Source organism: Dromiciops gliroides, chromosome 4 (assembly GCF_019393635.1).
Source record: "Dromiciops gliroides isolate mDroGli1 chromosome 4, mDroGli1.pri, whole genome shotgun sequence".
Classification (NCBI taxonomy): domain Eukaryota; kingdom Metazoa; phylum Chordata; class Mammalia; order Microbiotheria; family Microbiotheriidae; genus Dromiciops; species Dromiciops gliroides.
This window is the reverse complement of record NC_057864.1, coordinates 13,196,112-13,217,505: the sequence shown is the minus strand read 5'-3', so window position 1 is coordinate 13,217,505 and position 21,394 is coordinate 13,196,112. Positions and strand designations below refer to the sequence as shown.

Sequence of the window (21,394 nt, the reverse complement as noted above, 5' to 3'; positions counted from 1 at the left end):
AAAATAAAAAAAAATGTGACAGGTTGTTTTTTTGAAATTTTGACTTGTTTTTATTTGACAGCTGATCGTTCAGTAAATGTGAATTAGGGAGATGGAAAGATGTTTTCTTGATCAAAATTTTCATAAAATAAAATAAAATTAGGTCCATATTCCATAGGATCATAGGATCAGATCGCCAACACCAGTAATTGTATTAGATGGAAGGATAAAATAAGGGGCTATTATTTTTTCTTTAGTTCTATTCCTTTATAAAATGAGATATTTAATTTAAGTCCAAGTGTAGACTCTTCTTAGAATAGGAGGTTATTTTAAAATTTTAGTTGATAAAAAACCAGATAATGACAAGACATAGTTCATATATGCTTATAAAATTATTTCATACCACTCTGTGAAGTAGGTTGTGCAAATTATTTGTTATCCTCATTTTATAGATGAAACAATTGAAGCTCAAAGATGTGGAAGTGACTTTCATATGGTATTATAATTAGTACATGCTCTTGGTAGCATTGAGATCCAGGTCTTCTGACTTCAGCTCTAGGGCTCACAGAATAGTAGAATTTTAGAATTGGAAAGGGCTTCAGTGGCTGTCTCAGACAACTTGTACCTGAAAAAGAATACAACCTACAGATATATCTCCTGAGGAGCCTTTACTGAAAACGTTTAAGGAGGGGGAAGCCATTACACATTCCATTCCAATTCTTTTTTTTTTTTTTTTGACGGGGCAATGGGGATTAAGTGACTTGCCCATGGTCACACAGCTAGTAAGTGTAAAGTGTCTGAGGCCGGATTTGAACTCAGGTCCTCCTGAATCCAGGGACAGTGCTTTAATCCACTGCACCACCTAGCTGCCCTGCAATTCATTTTTACATAGTTGTAATTGTTAGGAATCTCATTTTCTCTCCTCTCTTTTCTCATCTCTCTGTCTCTGTTGGTCTGTCTGTCTGTCTCTCTCTGTGTCTCTTTTTTTCTTTCTGTTTCTTTCTGTCTCTCTCCCTCTGGGCCTTTCTGTGTCTGTCTTTCTTCCTCTTCACTAAAAACAAGATGAACACAGAGAGACAAATTTGACCCCCGTGGATATAACTGATTCTTGGCAGGATGAGCAACATGACTTGAATATATTTCTGTAAAAATATTAATCATGAAAGTGAGCATTTATGTAGCACTTAAAGTTTACAAGCACTTTACATAGTTTTTCTCATTTGAGTCTCACAGCTTTGTGAGGTTGCTGCTATTATTATCCCCATTTATAGATGAGGAAACTGAGGCTGAGAGAGTTTAAATGACTTTACCAAAGCCAGCTAGTAAATGTGTAAATCAGGATTTCAACTCAGTTCCTGAGTTCCAAGTCAAGCACCCTATCTACTGAACTACATAGATATCCACAAGGAACAAGATAAATGAAATTGGGCATGGTGTAGCATTGTCTGCTAGGATGATATACTTGTGAGGATATCCAGAAATTTGCAGTGAGAACATATTGTATTTTAGTAAAGACCAACTGAGGCAGGAATGGAAGTGATATTGTCATCAGAGTCTGCTATAGAGTAACTGGACGGAAAGAGGGCCCAAGTGAGACATTCAGGATAAAGATTCCCAGTCTGGTGATTTCATCCCAGATCCCCCAGAGTGATGGAAGCTTTAGTTATCTGGATGTCTGCTGGAGGGTTCTCCTCAAAGTGGAAAAGCTAATAATTTTCTGAGTCCTTTATGAGATATGAGAACCAATAAGAGCAAATTCTATTCTAGGTCTCTTTTTCCCCAACAAAAAAGAACTAGCTTTGGCGCGGTGGGGGTGGGAATCATCAGAATGTTAAGAGGAGGTCAAAATTTGTGGTAGGAAAGCAGAAATGTGGGCAGTGGATTCTGTACACCCTAGATGTTGGGGAACAGATTTCAAAGGATTCTGAGCAGTGAGTAGGATTTCATAGGAGCAGATTACTCAGGATGGGTAGGAGAAGCCCTCAAAAATAAAATTCTGAAGACACAAAGAAAAAAATAATTTTTGATTAAAAGAAGAACCATCTAGAAAGACTTATGTGGATGCACAGGGTGCTCCCTAAACAATTTAGTCTTTAGAGACATACATAGTTATGATGGAAGCAAGAGGTAACAGAATTAATCAAAAAACATTTAAGCACATATTATGTGACAGGTGATAATTAATATAAATCCATGAGAATCCTGTAAGAATATTTTAAGGATGGCTAAAACTTTTTCCATTTCAGATTACTGTCTGCTATGTTAATTGATTTTTTAAATGTCATGTGATTTTAAAGAGTTTCCTTAGTGACTGCTATTTGATCAGAGGATCTACCATCAGCTGAATGATTTCTGTTCTTCATGCTAGATGTCGCATAGTATGGAATCTAATAGCATGTTGGAGAGCAGCAGTTCTCAAAGTTTTTGATCTTCAGGCCCCTTTACACTCCTAAAAATTATTGAAAACCCCAAAGAGCTTTTGCCTATATAGGTTAGGAGTGTGCTGGAGCCAGCTCAAAGCAGCCTATTATTAAATTCCTCAGTGTGATCATTTACATCTTAGGAATTGGCAAACACTACAGTTCAGGGTTAAATTTATTGTTTTGCTGATTGTCTAGACTTAAGAAAGAGATAGAGAAAATGATAACAATGCTGATTAAACTTGTTTTTGTTTTTTTGTTTGTTTGTTTGTTTTTGTTTTTGTTGTGTGTTTTTTTAAGTGAGGCAATTGGGGTTAAGTGACTTGCCCAGGGTCACACAGCTAGTAAGTGTTAAGTGTCTGAGACCGGATTTGAACTCAGGTACTCCTGACTACAGGGCCAGTGCTCTATCCACTGAGCCATCTAGCTGCCCCTGATTAAACTTAAAAGTGGGTTGTCTGTACATTTTTTATCCAAGCCAGTCATTTTACATTTACCAGCACACCCCCAGGTTATATCTAGCCATTTATATAGCATTAGCCATTAGAAAATATTATTTCGATTATGAAAATAGCTTTGACTCATCAGACCCTCTTGAAAGATCTCAGGGAGCTCCAGGATTTCCTGGACTATGGAACTATGGATGTAATGGATAGAAATCTCATCTCAGAACAAAGAAGAGCTGGTCTTGAGTCCTGATTCTGGTATAGTGGCCGTGTGACCTTGAGTGACCTTTCAGTGTTCTGGACAATGCTCCTAAGAGAATAAGTTTCTTTCTTTTTTTTCTTTTTGAGATAATTAGGGTTAAATGACTTATCTAGGGTCACACAGCTAGTACATGTCTGATGATGGATTTGAACTCAGGTCTTCCTGACTCAAAGGTCAGTACTTTATTCACTGCACCATCTAGCTGCTCCTAAGAATGTTTCAAAGGTGTCCTCCTACATTGGTAGATGGAATTCCTCATCTGGTTTTCTGAATATTGATGAAATCACAGATCCAGCTCCCTAAATTAAAAAAAAAAAAGCTAATAGAACAAAATTCACATTGTTACTCAAGCATAGTAACAAATAATTATAAAAGTGCATGGTATTGAAAGAACTATTGACCTTGGGGCAGAAGAGACCTGTACTTAAATCTACCTCTTATATTTCCTAGTTGTGTGGCACTGACTAAGCCTTTAACCTCTCTGTCCTCAGTTTTCTCCCATGAAAGATGAGGTGACAGTATTAGTTTTGGTGTCTTCTCCTGGGTTGTTGTTAGGATCTAATGAGAGAATGTATATAAAATGTGTTAACCTTTAAGCTCTAACTAGTATTATTAATCACATTGAAAGTCTTAATAGCTAAGTAACTTTTAAGTCTTTTGTGAATATCTCTGAAATTATGGAGTCAGAGAACTTATATCTAAAATAAATAGTACCCTGCATGACTATATCTAACCCATGTGTGGATGGATACTGTTTTGGAAGTTAGAAGAGATTGATTCTCTGGGCTAAGAATAAAATACATAGAGACACAGCAGTAGTTGGAGAGTTAATTCACAATTAACATTTTCAAACTCCTGTAGTCAATTAAGATAAATCTCAGGTTTGCCTTTGGCTCTCTAGGAAGTCAGAATGGGTCTCTTAAATTGAGCAGCACTTGGTAATATGAAAACACAAGTAAAAACATGTTCAGTTTTTCTCTCTCTTGCATTGTTCAGAATGTTGTTTTTTTTAAATCATCCATAATGTTTTCCTTTGAATTCAGGTGTGAGCTGGATCATTGAGTGCTGGGTCAGAGGGGACTTGAAGATACTCATCTGTAATTTGGAATCATTGCTTAAGAATTCTTCTAAGACATCAGAATTTCAGGCTCATCTTTCATATGTTCTGTAAGTAGCTGATTAGAAACCTTCTTTGCATAGTGGACATGGTGTCAAAATGGCCTGGGTTTTTGTCCCACATTGGTGCTATCTAGCTTTGTGTGCCTGAGCAAGATAGTGATGTGAGATGAAAATAGGCATAGTGAGATAAAACCTTAGAGCTGTGCTGCTAATGACCTTTTTATAAAGAAATTAAAAACTAATGTAATGAGATTGAAGATTTACTTTTCATGTAACTGGAGAGTCCAGACTGTTTTATGGCATCCACATCTCTTAGCTCTGTGGCTTCTCTGTAGTTCTTTGCCTTAGTGTCCTGAGGGAGGAAGGCAATAGTCTGGCTGCACTCTGCCCTGATCAGACCACTTTGGTCTTGGGTGTGTGTGTGTGTGTGTGTGTGTGTGTGTGTGTGTGTGTGTGTGCACGCACACACATGTACATTTTGAGCAGGACATTGGTGAACTGGAGATTATCCAAGTAGGGTCAACCAGATGGCAAAGAGCTTTGGGATTATGCCAGGTAAGTATTAGGTGAAGGAAGGAAGGATGTTTATCCTGGAAAAGAGAAGCCTCAGGGGGTGGTGGGTAATGGTAAGAGGAAATAAAATTGTTCTTGACCCAAGAGGACAAACCGCAGAGCTGATAGACTCTTCTTCCCATTAAAGCTAAGAAGGTGGAATGGGCTGCATAATGAGATATTGGATTTCCTTTCAATGGAGATCTTTGGTCAGTCAGTTAACAAACATTTACTGAGTACCTACTATGTGCCAAACACTGTGTTAAGCCCTGGAGATACAAAAAGAGGCCAAAACAGCTCCTTTCCATAAAGGTTCTTACAGTCTAATGGAGGAGACAATAATGAAAACAAATGAAGTAAACAGGTAAAATGGCATTAATCTCAGAAGGTCATCTTCAAAGAAAGACTGGGTGGCCATTTGTTGGGAATGTTGCAGGGGGATTCTGGGTCCAAGAGGGGTTAATCTAAATGACTTCTGCTGTCCCTTCTGACCCTGCAATTCTTTTTATGTTACTTTTCCTTTCTATTTTAAAAATGTGGAGCTCTTACGTAAAAGTATAACATCTTTCACAAATGTTTCTGGGGCAGCTAGGTGGTACAGTGGATAAAGTACCAGCCCTGGAGTCAAGAGGACCTGATTTCAAATCTGGCCTCAGACACTTAACACTTACTAGCTGTGTGACCCTGGGCAAGTCACTTAACCCCAATTGCCTCACCAAAAAACAAAAACAAAAACAAAAACAAATGTTTCTGAAGTTGGCCAAATAAGGGAGGCAGTGGGGGGGGGGGGTTAAAGAGATCCACCAGGTTAGTTAGCTCCTGGCTGGCTTGCTATCTGTAAGGGCCAAATTTAATATGGGGAGAGTTCATTGGGCGGCTTGCCATAATATTGGGGTTCAGAAAATAATGAGAGACCTCTAGGTCCAAAGTTTTCTCCCTTCCAAACTGCTGTTTTTAGTTATGTCTCCCAGAATAATAAGAAAGGAGATTAATAGCCTCTTTTCCACAAACAAACCAGGTTTTATTAATAGGAACAGAGTTTTTTTTTTTGAATGTATAAGGTATTTTATTTTTTCCGTTACATGTAAAGATAGTTCTCAACTTTTGTTTATACAAGCTTTACAATTTCAGATTTTTCTCCCTCCCTCCCCTCCCTCCCCCCTCCCCTAGACAGTAGGTAATCTGATATAGGTTATATCTATATATCTCTATACATATAGATATAGATATAGATATATACACACACATATATATATATACACATAATAACATTAATCCTATTTCTGCATTAATCCTGTTACAAGAGAAAGAATCAGAGCAGTGATGCAAAACCTCAGAATAGAAAAAAAAACAACAGCACCCAAAACAAAAGAAATAATATGGTTCAATCAGCATCTATACTCCACAGTTCTTTCTTTCTTTTTTTTTTTCTTGGATTTGGAGATCCTCTTCTATCATGAGTTCTCTGGAACTCTTCTGTACCATTGCATTGGTGAGAAGAATATAGTCCATCACAGTAGGTCAACACTCAATGTTGATGATACTGTGTACAATGTTCTTCTGGTTCTGCTCATCTCACTCATCATCAGCTCACGTAAGACCCTCCAGGTTTCTCTGAACTCTTCCTGCTCATCATTTCTTACAGCACAATAGTATTCCATTGTATTCATATACCACAACTTGTCCAGCCATTCCCCAATTGATGGGCACCCCCTCAACTTCCAATTCCTTGCTACCACGTAGAGAGCTGCTATAAATATTTTTGTACATGTGGGTCCCTTTCCCCCTTCCATGATTTCTTTGGGAAAAAGACCTAAAAGTGGAATTGCTGGGTCAAAGGGTATGCACAGTTTTATTGCCCTTTGGGCATAATTCCAAATTGCTCTCCAGAATGGTTGGATCAGCTCACAGCTCCACCAACAATGCATTAGTGTTCCAATTTTCCCATAGCCTCTCCAACATTTATTATCTTTCTTTTTTGTCATATTAGCCAATCTGATAGGTGTCAGGTGGTACCTCAAAGTTGTTTTAATTTGTATCTCTCTAATCATTAGAGATTTAGAGCATTTTTTCATATGGGAATAGATAGCTTTGGTTTCTTCATCAGAAAACTGCCTGTTCATATCCTTTGACCATTTTTCAATTGGGGAATGACTTGGATTCTTATAAATTTGATTTAATTCCCTATATATTTTAGAGATGAGGCCTTTATCAGAAGAACTGGCCTCAAAAATTGTTTCCCAGTTTTCTGCCTCCCTTCCAATTTTGGATGCATTGCTTCTGTTTGTACAAAAATTTTTTAATTTAATATAATCAAAATCATCCATTTTGCATTTTATAATATACTCTATCTCTTGTTTGCTCAAAAACTGTTCTCCTTTCCAAAGATCTGATAGGTACACTATTCCTTTCTCTCCTAATTTACCTATGGTATCACCTCTTATGTCTAAATCATGTATCCATTTTGACCTTATTTTAGTATAAGGTGTAAGATGTTGGTCTATGCCTAATTTCCGCCATACTATCTTCCAGTTTTCCCAGCAGTTTTTGTCAAATACTGAGTTCCTATCCCAGAAGCTGGAGTCTTTGGGTTTATCAAACACTACATTACTAGTGGCATTTACTACTGCATTTCCTGAGCCTAGCCTATTCCATTGATCTACCACTCTATTTTTTAGCCAGTACCAGATAGTTTTTTTTTTATGAGATATTTTATTTTTTCCGTTACATGTAAAGATAGTTCTCAACTTTTGTTTATACATGTTTTACAATTTCAGATTTTTCTCCCTCCCTCCCCTCCCTCCCCCCCTCCCCTAGACAGCAGGTAATCTGATATAGGTTATATCTATATATCTCTATACATATACATATAGATATATATATATACACACACACATATATATACACATAATAACATTAATCCTATTTCTGCATTAATCCTGTTACAAGAGAAAGAATCAGAGCAGTGATGCAAAACCTCAAAATAGAAAAAAAAAACAACAGCACCCAAAACAAAAGAAATAATATGGTTCAATCAGCATCTATACTCCACAGTTCTTTCTTTCTTTTTTTTTTTTTTTCTTGGATTTGGAGATCCTCTTCTATCATGAGTTCCCTGGAACGCTTCTGTACCATTGCATTGGTGAGAAGAATATAGTCCATCACAGTAGGTCAACACTCAATGTTGATGATACTGTGTACAATGTTCTTCTGGTTCTGCTCATCTTACTCATCATCAGCTCACGTAAGACCCTCCAGGTTTCTCTGAACTCTTCCTGCTCATCATTTCTTACAGCACAATAGTATTCCATTGTATTCATATACCACAACTTGTCCAGCCATTCCCCAATTGATGGGCACCCCCTCAACTTCCAATTCCTTGCTACCACGTAAAGAGCAGCTATAAATATTTTTGTACATGTGGGTCCCTTTCCCCCTTCCATGATTTCTTTGGGCAAAAGACCTAAAAGTGGGATTGCTGGGTCAAAGGGTATGCACAGCTTTATCGCCCTTTGGGCATAATTCCAAATTGCTCTCCAGAATGGTTGGATCAGCTCACAGCTCCACCAACAATGCATTAGTGTTCCAATTTTCCCACAGCCTCTCCAACATTTATTATCTTCCTTTTTTGTCATTTTAGCCAATCTGATAGGTGTCAGGTGGTACCTCAGAGTTGTTTTAATTTGCATCTCTCTAATCATTAGAGATTTAGAGCATTTTTTCATATGGGAATAGATAGCTTTGGTTTCTTCATGAGAAAACTGCCTGTTCATATCCTTTGACCATTTCTCAATTGGGGAATGACTTGGATTCTTATAAATTTGATTTAATTCCCTATATATTTTAGAGATGAGGCCTTTATCAGAAGCACTGGCCTCAAAAATTGTTTCCCAGCTTTCTGCCTCCCTTCCAATTTTGGATGCATTGCTTCTGTTTGTACAAAAATTTTTTAATTTAATATAATCAAAATCATCCATTTTGCATTTTATAATATACTCTATCTCATGTTTGGTCAAAAACTGTTCTCCTTTCCAAAGATCTGATAGGTACACTATTCCTTTCTCTCCTAATTTACCTATGGTATCACCTCTTATGTCTAAATCATGTATCCATTTTGACCTTATTTTAGTATAAAGTGTAAGATGTTGGTCTAAGCCTAATTTCTGCCATACTATCTTCCAGTTTTCCCAGCAGTTTTTGTCAAATACTGAGTTCCTATCCCAGAAGCTGGAGTCTTTGGGTTTATCAAACACTACATTACTAGTGTCATTTACTACTGCATTTCCTGAGCCTAGCCTATTCCATTGATCTACCACTCTATTTTTTAGCCAGTACCAGATAGTTTTGATGACTGCCGCTTTATAGTAAAGCTCCAGGTTTGGTACTGCTAACCCACCTTCCTGTGCATTTTTTTTCATTATTTCCCTGGATATTCTTGATTTTTTGTTTTTCCAGATGAATTTTGTTATTATTTTTTCTAGCTGTATAAAATAATTTTTAGGTAGCCTGATTGGTATGGCACTGAATAAGTAAATTAATTTAGGCAGTATTGTCATTTTTACTATATTAGCTCTGCCTATCCATGAGCAATTGATATCTTTCCAATTATTTAGATCTGATTTGATTTGTGTGAAGAGTGTTTGGTAGTTATGTTCATAGAGTTCCTGGGTTTGTCTTGGCAAGTAGACTCCCAAGTATTTTATATTATCTACCGTTACTTTAAATGGAATTTCTCTTTCTATCTCTTGCTGCTGGACTTTGTTGGTCATGTATAGAACTGCTGATGATTTATGTGGATTTATTTTATATCCTGCTACTTTGCTAAAGTTGTTAATTGTTTCAAGTAATTTTTGACTTGATTCTCGAGGATTCCTTAAGTATACCATCATATCATCTGCAAAGAGTGATAGTTTTGTTTCCTCCTTGCCTATTCTAATTCCTTTAATTCCTTTCTCTTCTCTGATTGCTAAAGCTAACATTTCTAGGACAATATTAAATAATAGGGGTGATAATGGACATCCCTGTTTCACCCCTGATCTTATTGGGAAGGCCTCTAATTTATCTCCATTGCATATAATACTTGCTGATGGCTTTAGGTACATACTGTTTATTATTCTAAGGAAGCTCCCCCTTAATAGGAACAGAGTTTACAACAAAGGTGAAGTTAAGAAAGCCAGGGACCATGAGAAAGGGAATAGGGGAAGAGAAAATGAATAAGTTAACTGGCTGTATCAAAGACTGACTCAAATCCCAAATTTGCTTCCAGCTCAGCTAGCTCAAAGAGCTGGCCTCGCTTTCACAACACAAACTCATGCCCACTTGAAGTCTGTAGTTTCAATGAGAGTCAGCTGTGCAGCTTCTCCCCAGTTTGGGCCAAAGCTCAACTACACAGTTTCTCTCTTCCCTGTTTTTGCCTCTCCCACAGTAAGGGTAGGTTCTTAGCCATGCTGAGTCTCCAATTGGTTCAACATACCCCCTGGTTGTCCCCATTATAATTTGGCCAGGCCCATGTAGGTGTAGGGGAACTACTAGGGGAGGCTTAGATACTTAGTTGTTCTTTTCTACAATCTCTTCAAGTACACATCCATCTTCTCTTAGGCTTTTCAAGATTGTATCATTTTAGTCTGACTATAATGAAGCAAAGATGTGGTCATGGAAACCCCAAATTACAATTATTTCCTTACAAATTAAAATAGACATTAGAGGTCATCTAGTCTAACATTCTTATTTTATAGATGAGGAAACTAAAGCCAAGAGCTTTGCTCATGGCTCAAACAATAAAATAAGAAAAAGAAATTGAAGGAATAAGAATAGACAATGAAGAAACAAAACTATTATTCGTTGCAGATAATATGATGGTTTACTTAGAGAACCCTAGAGAATCAACTAAAAAAAACCTAGTAGAAACAATGAACAGCTTTAACAAAGTTTCAAGATGTAAAATAAATGACACAAATCATCAGAATATCTATGTATTACAAACAAAACCTAGTAAGAAGAGCTAGAAAGAGTTGCAGACAGTATAAAATTCTTGGGAGTCTAGCTGCCAAGATAAATACAGGAACAATATGTACATAATTCCAAAACTCTTCACACAAAGACAGCTCTAAACAAATGGAGAAATATTAACTGCTCATGGGTAGGCCAAGCCATTATAATAAAAATGACAATACAATCTAAATTAAATTGTTTATTCAGTGCCATGCCAATCAAAATACCAATGAGTCATTTTATAGAGCTATAAAATAATTAAATCTAGATGAACAAAATCTTAAGAATATTAAGAGAATCAATGAAAGAAAAGGCAAGGAAGGTAGTCTAGCCATACCAGATCTCAAACTATACACAAAAGTTTAATACCCAAAACAATTTGGTAATGTCTGAGAAATAGACTTGTTGACCAATGGAATATATTAGGCCCACAATATGCAGAGGAAAAATGACCACAGTAACCTAATATTTGCTAAACCCAAAGATCCAAGCTTTTGAGGCAAAAGCCCACTATTTGACAAAAAATGCTGGGAAAACTAGAAAGCAGTTTAGCAGAAACTAGTCATAGACCAATGTTTCACACCATATGCCATTATAGTGTCTAAAGGGTACATGGTGCATGTGTATGTGTACATATATTCAGTATAAATATAGAGAGAATAAATAAAAATCTAAGCAAAGCAGGGAAGTCAAAGTAGTTTGGGAAGGAAAGCATTTGGGGGAATCTGAAAAGGCTTCATGCAGAAGATTATATTTATCTTGCATCTCTCTTTTTTTTTTTTTTTGGTGGGGCAATGAGGGTTAAGTGACTTGCCCAGGGTCACATAGCTCATAAGTGTCAAGTGTCTGAGGCCGGATTTGAAATCAGATGCTCCTGAATCCAGGGCCAGTGCTCTATTCACTGTACCACCTAGCTGCCCCCAGAATGTATTTATTTTATTTTATTTTTTTGCAGAGCAATGAAGGGATAAGTGATTTGCCCCGGGTCACACAGCTAGTAACTGTCAAATGTCTGAGGTCAGATTTGAACTCAGGTCCTCCTGAATCCAGGGGCAGTCCTTTATCCACTGCACCACCTAGCTGCCCTCTTAAATTGCATCTTAAAGGAAAAGAGATAACTGAATTACTCTTTTTAAAAGACATTTTATTTGTTATTGACTTTTTTGCTTTATATCACCTTCATTTTCAAATCCCACGCTCTCTCTCTTTCAACCAGTGAACCATCTCTTGTAGCAAGGAATACAAAAGACAGAGGAATAAACTCAGTTCAACAATAGTAACCAACAGAGCAGCTGAGTCTCAGCCCTGTTCTACTCCTATGGTCTCCTACCTCTGCAAAGGTGGGAGAGAGGTATATTTTCCCATAGCTTCTTTGTGGCCAAGCTTATTTATTATAGTCACCTAGCATTCAATTTCCTTGTTATACTTTCCTTTTTACACAGATGCACAATTATACCTTGTTTTCCTGCTTTTACTTACTGTGTCCTGCATCATTTTATAGAAGTCTTCTCTGAATTTTTTATATCCATTTTTTTTTGCAGGGCAATGAGGGTTAAGTGACTTGCCCAGGGTCACACAGCTAGTAAGTGTCAAGTATCTGAGGCTGGATTTGAACTCAGATTCTGAATCCAGGGCCAGTGTTTTATCCACTGCACCACCTAGCTGCCCCATATTCATTGTTTCTTACAACTTTTCCCATCCTTTATCCCCTGATGCTAATGCCTGGTGCAAAGATCAGGCTGAGATTCCCCACCTTCATGCTTTTGTCTATCACTGAGGTACAGTTGATGATGCAATGCATACTACTTACAATAACCCATATGTTTTTATTTTATAAACACAGGTCAGAAGTGTCACAGGAAGCCTCTCCCATGGTGTCCCAGAAGGATCATTTTCAGGTTGTTCAGTGCAATTGCAGTAGGTCTGAAGATTGTGAATGCCATGTACCCATGCCTGTGGCCAAGCTCAGATCTACCTCCTTGATATTTCTGGAAATCACCAATGGAGCCATACTTTTCCAGTCACCCCTGATGTCTGTGAAGCCTATAAATATTGGTAAGTGTAAGATACGCAAGTGATAAGTGATACGATGTTAGTGTTTTTCTTCACATACACTGCTCTAGTACTTCAACAATACATGATCATCAATGTGGCTACTCTCTTTGGAAATGCAATCCGCAACTTCTCTATCACCCACAAATGATTGATGTGAGTCCAAATTCATCATTTGAATGTGGTACAGTGAAAATAGTCCTGGATCTGGAGTCAGACAATACGGATTCACCTCCTCCCTTTGCTTATTACTACCTGTTTGACCTTGAGCAAATGATTTCACCTCCATGGAACTCACTTTCCTCATCTGTGGAAGTGGTCTCTGATTTATAGTCCTACTCTTTTTTATGGTCTCCTTTGAAGTCCTTGGCATGGAGGTGGCCCCGTGTCTTTGATGACAACACCTATAGTGTTTGAGCTCTGGTAGTTCCAACCGAGCAGAAGAGGTTTTGATCACAGACTCCTTGATGAATTCCATGGCCAATGCTCAAGGCACAGCCTGCCTAAGTGAGAAAAAGCTCATCTCCAAGTTGGCTGATAAACCAGCATTGGCTTTCTGGTCAATCAATCAGGAAATGTTCAGGCAATCCCTTTCTATATTGCACTTCACTCTTCCTTTTCTGGCTGCGTCTTCCACAGCTTCCTACTTGACACGTTATAATCCTTGAAGCTCTACATAAATATATCTTACTAATATTACACTCACATCACTTACTAAGTCAAGGATTTTGGCCTTTTTTGGTGTCACAGACTCCTGGTAAAGCCTATAGTTCCCTTCTCACATCATATTTATAATTGAACAAAAGAAAATATATAGGATTACAAAGAAAAACAATAACATTAAAGTACAGTGATCAAAATTTTAGAAAAGAATAAAAAAAACCCAAGAAGTTCCTTAGACCTCAGATTATGAACCCTTCCACTCAACACTGGGGAAGGAAATACAATAGCATGGAAAACTAAGTTCAAGGAAAACAAGGGTTTTTAAGTGTCCTTACAAGAAAGTAGATGCTTTATGCCTGCTTATTGATTGGCAGATTTATTGATTTTTTTAAAAAAGTAGAACATTCCCCCTTTGTGTTTTCAATCTAGCATCTGTGTCTGAATGACTGCAGACTTATGGAGGCATTGCATTTTGGAGGAACTGCAATCTGTATTGTTAGGGTACTGCATTGCCCATGATGATGATATCATATAACTGTGAAATGTTAAGAGGTTCTCAATAATGGGATTTTGCAGCTATGCACTCCAATTTTGGATCATGTTCTTCCAGCAGAATATAAAGTCCTGGGGGCAGCTAAGTGGTATAGTGGATAAAGTACTGGCTTTGGACTCAGGAGAACCTGGGTTCAAATCTATCCTTAGACACTTGACACTTACTAGCTGTGTGACCTTGGGCAAGTCACTTAACCCTCATTGCCCCACAAAATAAGAATATAAGCTCCTTCAGGGAAGGAACTGAGTTTTTCTTTGTTCTCATATCTCTAGAAGCTAGCACTATGGCACCACATCTAACACATAAAAAGTGCTTAATAAATGCCTGTTGAGTTTAGAGGAATTAAATTATCTTTTCATCTGTTTGTCTACTTATTGATAATCTATCTATATCTATCAATCATGTATCATCTATCCATATCGTGATCTATCTACCTATATAATCTTATCATTTAATTCTGTCTCTTTATCATGACTGTCTTATACAATTTTAGATACCCCAAACTGCCTCTGCAATTATTAAAAATCAGATTTAATTCATAGTCCCATAGCATTAGAAATCAAGAGACCTGAGAAGTCACCTAATCCAATCTTCTAATTTAATTGAGGAGAAAATGGAGACCTAGGGAACGAATACGTTGCCCAAGTTTACATCACTGGTGTCAGACGAAAGATTCAAACTCTACTCCACTGATATGAAATCCAATATACTTTCTATTAAGAAAGTGAAGCCTGACTTCAAATATTATTTTTTTTAAAGTGAAGCCAGACCCACCATTACATTTGCTAATGGAAATAACAGATGATGGAAAACTAAAGATCTCTTGGTCTAGCCCACTGTTGGTACCATATCAACTTCAGTATGAAGTAAAATGCTCTGTGAAGTCAACTGAAACCGTGGGACAGGTATGTGCATTCTTTTACTACTATAATCATGAAAATTAAATCCTGGGGATTTCAAGAAGAACCGAGCACTCCCTAGACCCTAATGGCAGCTTCCCTTTAGGATGAGATGAAAATGCTCCCTAAAGAGAAAATGCTCTTCAATCCCTAAAGCTTTTTCAGCATTTGATACTCGTGTAGTGAGAGCTTTCAGAAGTATAGAGATCACTATGGGCCATGACGTATATCTAAGGATATTTTCATCTTTGCTAAACTAGGAAGTTTACATTATTCCATAAAACCTTCTCAAGGTGATCCCAAAGCAAAGCTTATAGGCTTGTTAGTGTGGCATGTAATCTTTGGCAATGACTTTCATAAGATCATAGATTAGAAGGTCATCTGGTACTAGGCTTATGGCTTTGCAGCCAGTAGGAACTTCAGAGACCATCTAGCTCATTCTTCTCATCTTACAAATGAGGAAACTGAGTCCCAGGGAGGGTAAACAACCAATAGTAAATGGAGAAACCAGAATGAGAATACAGATTCTCTGACCTCAAACCCAGCATTCTTCTCATTAGATCATGATATTCTCTTCCCATGGCTCAGACTAGCAAATGTAAGGAGGGTTGCCTAAGTACTTATTAGCCAGTATAACTCACTGGAGGTCCCTGACCAGGCCACAGTGATCTGTCTTAAAACTACTCAAACAACAGGCCTTAGCTTGTGAGTTGGGGGGGGGTCATTTGGCACAATGGACATTGAAAGCTCATGGCAGGGGCCATTAGGGTTGGTCACAACTGGGAATAAGTAAACACCAGTTGGTTAAGGCCATTTGTCATGAAGAACACAAAGGAAAGTGTAGGGGAGTAGAGGAGAATGTGGCAAAATATCCTGTGGAGGCTTCCACAAACCCAGGCTCTCTTTAGTAATTCCCTTCTATGTGGTGTTTTGACTCTTTAAAATCAATTTTAGCAGATTGCTGCAATTGTGCTTGATGCCTCCCTGCTCGTGGACAATGTGCTTCCTGGTTCTTCATATACAGTTCAGGTACGGGGCAAGAGCATGGATGGTCCAGGTGCCTGGAGTGAGTGGAGCACTCCTTTCAACTTCACTGCCCCAGGTATGTTGCTTACATATAGGGTACATCTTTGTTTCTGATTTTGGGGGAGTAGATTTTGTGGGCTTCTCTCTCTCTCTCTCTCTCTCTGTATGTCAAGTAAAACTTTTACATTTCATGTTAGTAAATGTAAAATCAAGAGGTGAGGTGGCCTAGGGGATAGAAGGTTAGCCTTAGAGTTGGAAAGAGTTGGGTTTAAGTCTTATCTCTGACAGAAAACCAAATAATTTAAGAACCAGCAGGGACTCATTGACCATTTTCTGACCCCCACCAAAAAGCAATCCTCATTATTACATACCCAATGAGGGGTCATACAAGTGTGGCCTAGGAATCTCCAATAATGGGGAGCCCACTAATCTTTAAGGAAGCTAGTTGCATTCTGGGACAGTTCTAATTGTTAGGAAGTTGTTCTGTGTGGTTTTTTTCCTGATATTGTCTAAATTGGCCCACTCTGGCTATGTGACTTTGGGCAAGACATTTTAGCTCTCATCAGCCCAGGTAACTCTTTAAGACTAAGTTATAAAAGAGACAATCCAACCTGTCTGTCAGTCAATCACTAAACATTTATCAAGCCCCTTTTATGTGCCAGGAACTGTGCTAAATCATGGAAATACAAGGAAAAGCATGTCTTTAAATCTTCTGAGTGATTTCTCCAGTATAACTCTGCTTTCCATTGTTTACACAGTACCTGGTACATAGTAAGCACTTAATAAATGTTTGTGGTTGATTGATTGATGATAGGCTTGGTCATTCAGTTTCAACATTATCTGTTCGTTAACTAATGACTTTGCTAACTTGAGATATTTCCATTCTATTTTGACAGGCAACCCTGGGATATTTGAATTGTTGAATTTGATAACCAAATAGAAGTGGGAGCTAATTTTGTATTAGTAGAACAAAATGAAATAGGGAGAAAACCAGTCCATTAGAGTGGAGGGGTTTAGCTCTAAAATAGGGAGTACTCCAATCACATTTGTCCATTATTTCCAGCAAAGAAGCACCCATCACAGACCTGAGAGATTGTTGACCTACCTTAAACACACTTCACTCTTCCACAGTACATACAGAGCAGTCTCTAAAAGGCTCCAAGGATAACCTCTTAAAATGTACAAATGAGTTTTCATAGATCCAAATCAATTTTAATCCAAGCTTTACTTTTGAAAGTTAAAAAAACAAAACAAAACAAAAACATCTTCATATCTAATTCAAAGCTGTTCAAGACTTAAATTGTCAAAATTTTCTGATGATTTTTGGGTCAATATATGACCAGAATATATCTTGCATCATCTCCTCATCACTATTCCCATGAGCAATTAGAATTTTCTTAGTTGAAACCAGCCAATATCTATATTCAGTGATAATAGCCCCTAAACTGGATGACTTTATATATGAAGGACAAGCTGCATACTTTCCCATGGTTGTGTTTGCAAAGCAAGGAGGCAATGCAGCTGAGCTGTAGGCCAGGAAAGCAGCAATTAGAGCCTTAGCCTGGGGAATACACTACCCTTTTTTTCATATCCTGGGCAGATAGGTGGTACTGGGCCTGGAGTCAGGAAGACCTGAATTCAAATTTGACCTCTGACACTCACTAGTTTTATGACCTCAAGCAAGTCATTTAACCCTGCTTGCCTCAGTTTCCTCATCTGTAAAATGAGCAGGAGAAGGAAATGGGAAACCACTCCAGTATCTTTGCTTAGAAAATCCCCAAATGGGGTCATGAAGAATTGGACATTATTGAAAGGACTCAACAACAACATCTTTCCTATCCTGGGTCCATTTACCTTTGAAATCCTATTCTTCAAAACTCACGTCAAAATGTCTTCCCTGAATTTCCTAGTTGATGATAATCTTTCTTTCATTTAAGTTTATAGAACTATCTTCTTTTATATATTTGTTCTCTCATATTTGAATTGTAGGGTTTTTGTTCTGTTTATTTAATAATTTAATAATAATAATAATAGTGTTAATAATTTGTTTTAATACTATTTGTTGCTATGGCTTTTGTTGTACTTTCCTCAGAACAATGGTAGACACTTGATGAGTGAATAAATTTTGAAGTTCCTTCTATGTGCCAATTACTGTGTTAATTTTATTCATTAATAAATGATTAAATTAAAAAAAATTAGCTATCAGGCAGAATTGAAAATGACATGCTCCTAAAAATCAAATAGAGATATTTTATAATTTGACATAAAACAAATATCAAGATATCTTGTGGATAGATGTTATTTTTCTTAATAAATAAAATTGAAAAATAACCAAACCAATTTTCCATTACTGAGAAGCAATGTGTTTTACATATGGGGAATGTCCTATTATTTAGGACAAGGAGAAATAGGGATAATAATGAAATATGATGAAGCATGAGAATCAATGAGCCAAATCATTCCAACAAAAAGTAGTGTTTTAGCAAAGGCAATGTGTTATTTTGGGGTCTCCAGAATAGATATATATTTTTTTGAAAACATGAGGGTTGATGTGCATAGTTTATTTCAGGAAAGAAATATTTCCTCTACTATAACAAGAGCTTTTGGGTAGGAAATGGAGAAATTGTCCCATTTAGGTTTAACCATGATTATGCCATCAACAATGGAATGCTTTAAACTTTCTTAAGTGCAGTGCCCAAGTCAGCCCTTCTGAGGTTGTGTTCAACATACACTGATTGAACAATGTGATCTGAGATCCCTTTAGACTCGGGTTCTGTGATTCTGTAGCTCTGCAAGTGGATGGGGGATTGTGATAGACAGTTCTTACCACTCTCCATCAATAAGGTAGGGGGAGATATTTATTTCAGAGTCAGTATCTGGGAGAGCCATTATCGTGGAACACAACTTTAAAGCACACATATGTATATACACAAACATATATATATATATATATATGTTATATATGTGTACATATATATGTATGTGTGTATATATATATACGTAATTGTGAGATGCTATTCTCCATGTCAGCAATGAATTCTCTTCTCTTTTCTACCTCTTAGTATCCCCATTAAGTGTTACATTCTATTTAAAACCTTTCCTATTCCACTTAGTCACCTCCACCTACCACTAAAATTGTTTATTTTGTATTTTTTGGTATGTATGTGTATATGTTCTTGTTTCTGATTAGTAAAATGTAAGCTCTTTGAGGGCAGGGACTCCTTCACTTTTGTTTCTGTATCCCTAGTCTTAGCACAGTACCAAGCACATCATAAATGATTAATGCTTACTGATAATAAAATAGCAAATGCTTAGTGATTGTTTGACTTTGTATCTACTTCTCTTTGTACATATTACTTTCCTCCAGTAGAATAAAATCTCCTTGAAGGAAGGAACTAATTCATTTTTGTTTCTGTATCCCCTGCCTTGTCACATTTTCTGGCATTTAGTAGGTGCTAAATAAATACTTCAATGAATTAATGTAACAATAGGGCAGTGTTATGTGGAGGTATCTCTTAATTGAAACACTTCAATTTCTGTGAATTTCATGTAGATTAAGCTTCATTAATTTGTGTGTTTTTCTTTCAGTGTATGTGTTGTTCATATTTCAATTTAATTCAATCCAACAAACATGTATTTATTACCTACTGTGTGCAAGGCACTATGCTAAGGGAAACAAAGAGAGAAATGTACTAAAGAAACTAACAACTACTGAGGGTATTTGATGTATACATTGATAAGGAAATACAAGGTAATTTGAGGAGAGAGAACTGAGATTAAAATTGGATATTAGAGCATAAATCTACCCTACTTAACCTTTCCCTTAATTTATCTCCCAGACTAGTAAATGGAAGAAGCTTCTGGTTTTCTAGATAGAGCTTTTATTGTATGGTAGTCACAAGGTGATGTTGATTAGAAGGATAGGAAAGTAGAAATACAATACAAATCGTCTTAAGTCTAGGCTTAGTCTATATTCCGTATAAAACTCACCAAAACCCAAGGCCACCTTTGGGGAGAGAGACCGAGTCAAGTGCATGCTGTTAACCGAGAACCGGGCCGAGTCAAACTCCAGTCCGCGTCTGTCTGTGCAGCGCAGCCAGGAGACCAGCAGAGCAGGAAAAAAAGGCCCCACTTCCGTTCTCTCCTTGCCTTTTAAGCTCGCACCCCGGAAGTCGAGTGCTCAGCAGGCAATCTGGCCTGCGTCACAGGCGGACTGGTGTGCGTAGCTCATGCTGTTGGTCTCCTCCCCAAAAGGGTGGTCCTAAAAAAAACTGGCGTCTCTCCATTATCTAACCGACTTTTAAAACTTTTTACCACATTCCCCCCTTTTGTTCCTCAAGAAACAAAATATTTCCTTGACGGAATAGTAAAAAGAATATAATAACTATTGCTAACTGGTGGCAGTTGGCGGTGGAGGAAGATCATGGTGGATGATAGCTGTTTCCAACTTGTTCTTGTTCTTGTTCTTTTTTTAAATCAAGACCCAAAGTCTAATCTTTCTTGGCCCTTTCCCTTCCCTAGCAAAGAGTTGTCTCCTATCTTACTAAAAAGAATGAAGCCATTCCCTCCCCTCAACTTGTCTTCCCCACTTCTCTAAAGCCCCCAGTGTTCTTCCTTAACCATCCTCTCCTATTTGTGCTCTGTCCCAGAAGAAGAGATGGACCTTCTTTGCCAAAGCTCAGATCACTTAGCCCAGTTAGGTACTCCCTCATTTCTTCCATGACACCGTTTCCAAAATTATCCGACAGGGATGCCCAGAGCATGAAATTTTGCATCCAAGCTATAATTTAGGAGAATTAAGTAGAATTCTTTCAATGTTTAAATATCCCATTTTATGTTAAATTACAATCTTGTCATTTGCATTAGAATAAATGTTGGACTAATCTTTGAAATAATTTTTTTCTAGAGATCTTAATATCACATATTCTCTCTTTTCCCCACCCTATAGAGGTCATATATTTTCCACAAAAAATTCTGACAAGTGTTGGGTCTAATGTGTCCTTTTACTGCATCTACAAGCATCAAAACAAGATCATCCCTTCCAAGAATGTCTTTTGGTGGTTGAATTTAGCAGAGAAAATCCCTACAAGTCACTATGATGTTATGAATGCCCATGTGAGCAGGGTCACCCTTCTCAATATGAATGCTACTAAACCCAGAGGAAAATATACCTATGATGCTGTGTATTGCTGCCAAGAGAATGAATGCCATCACCGCTATGCAGAATTATATGTAATAGGTAAGAAGGCTCTTTCCAACTACCTCATTTTTTAGAGAAAAAATAACAGTTTATTTAGGCAATAGGGAAAAGAAACCAAGAGAGAAGTCATTGGACTTCTCATGGGGAGAAGGCATAGCACAGAGGCATGGTTCTCTGAGATACCTATCTCCTCAACTACCTCATTTTACCTGGTAATTGCTCAACATGGACT

General features: G+C 37.4%; 1 protein-coding gene across 1 annotated transcript in view; it reads left to right on the top strand.

Moving 5' to 3' along the window:
* The window catches only part of LEPR (leptin receptor), a 97,763-nt gene that overhangs the window by 31,906 nt on the left and 44,463 nt on the right, over positions 1-21,394 (top strand). Inside the window, 5 exon segments of the mRNA XM_044005126.1 lie at positions 4,151-4,274; positions 12,613-12,824; positions 14,797-14,942; positions 15,894-16,038; positions 20,911-21,201. Coding sequence (XP_043861061.1) covers positions 4,151-4,274; positions 12,613-12,824; positions 14,797-14,942; positions 15,894-16,038; positions 20,911-21,201 — 918 coding nt within the window.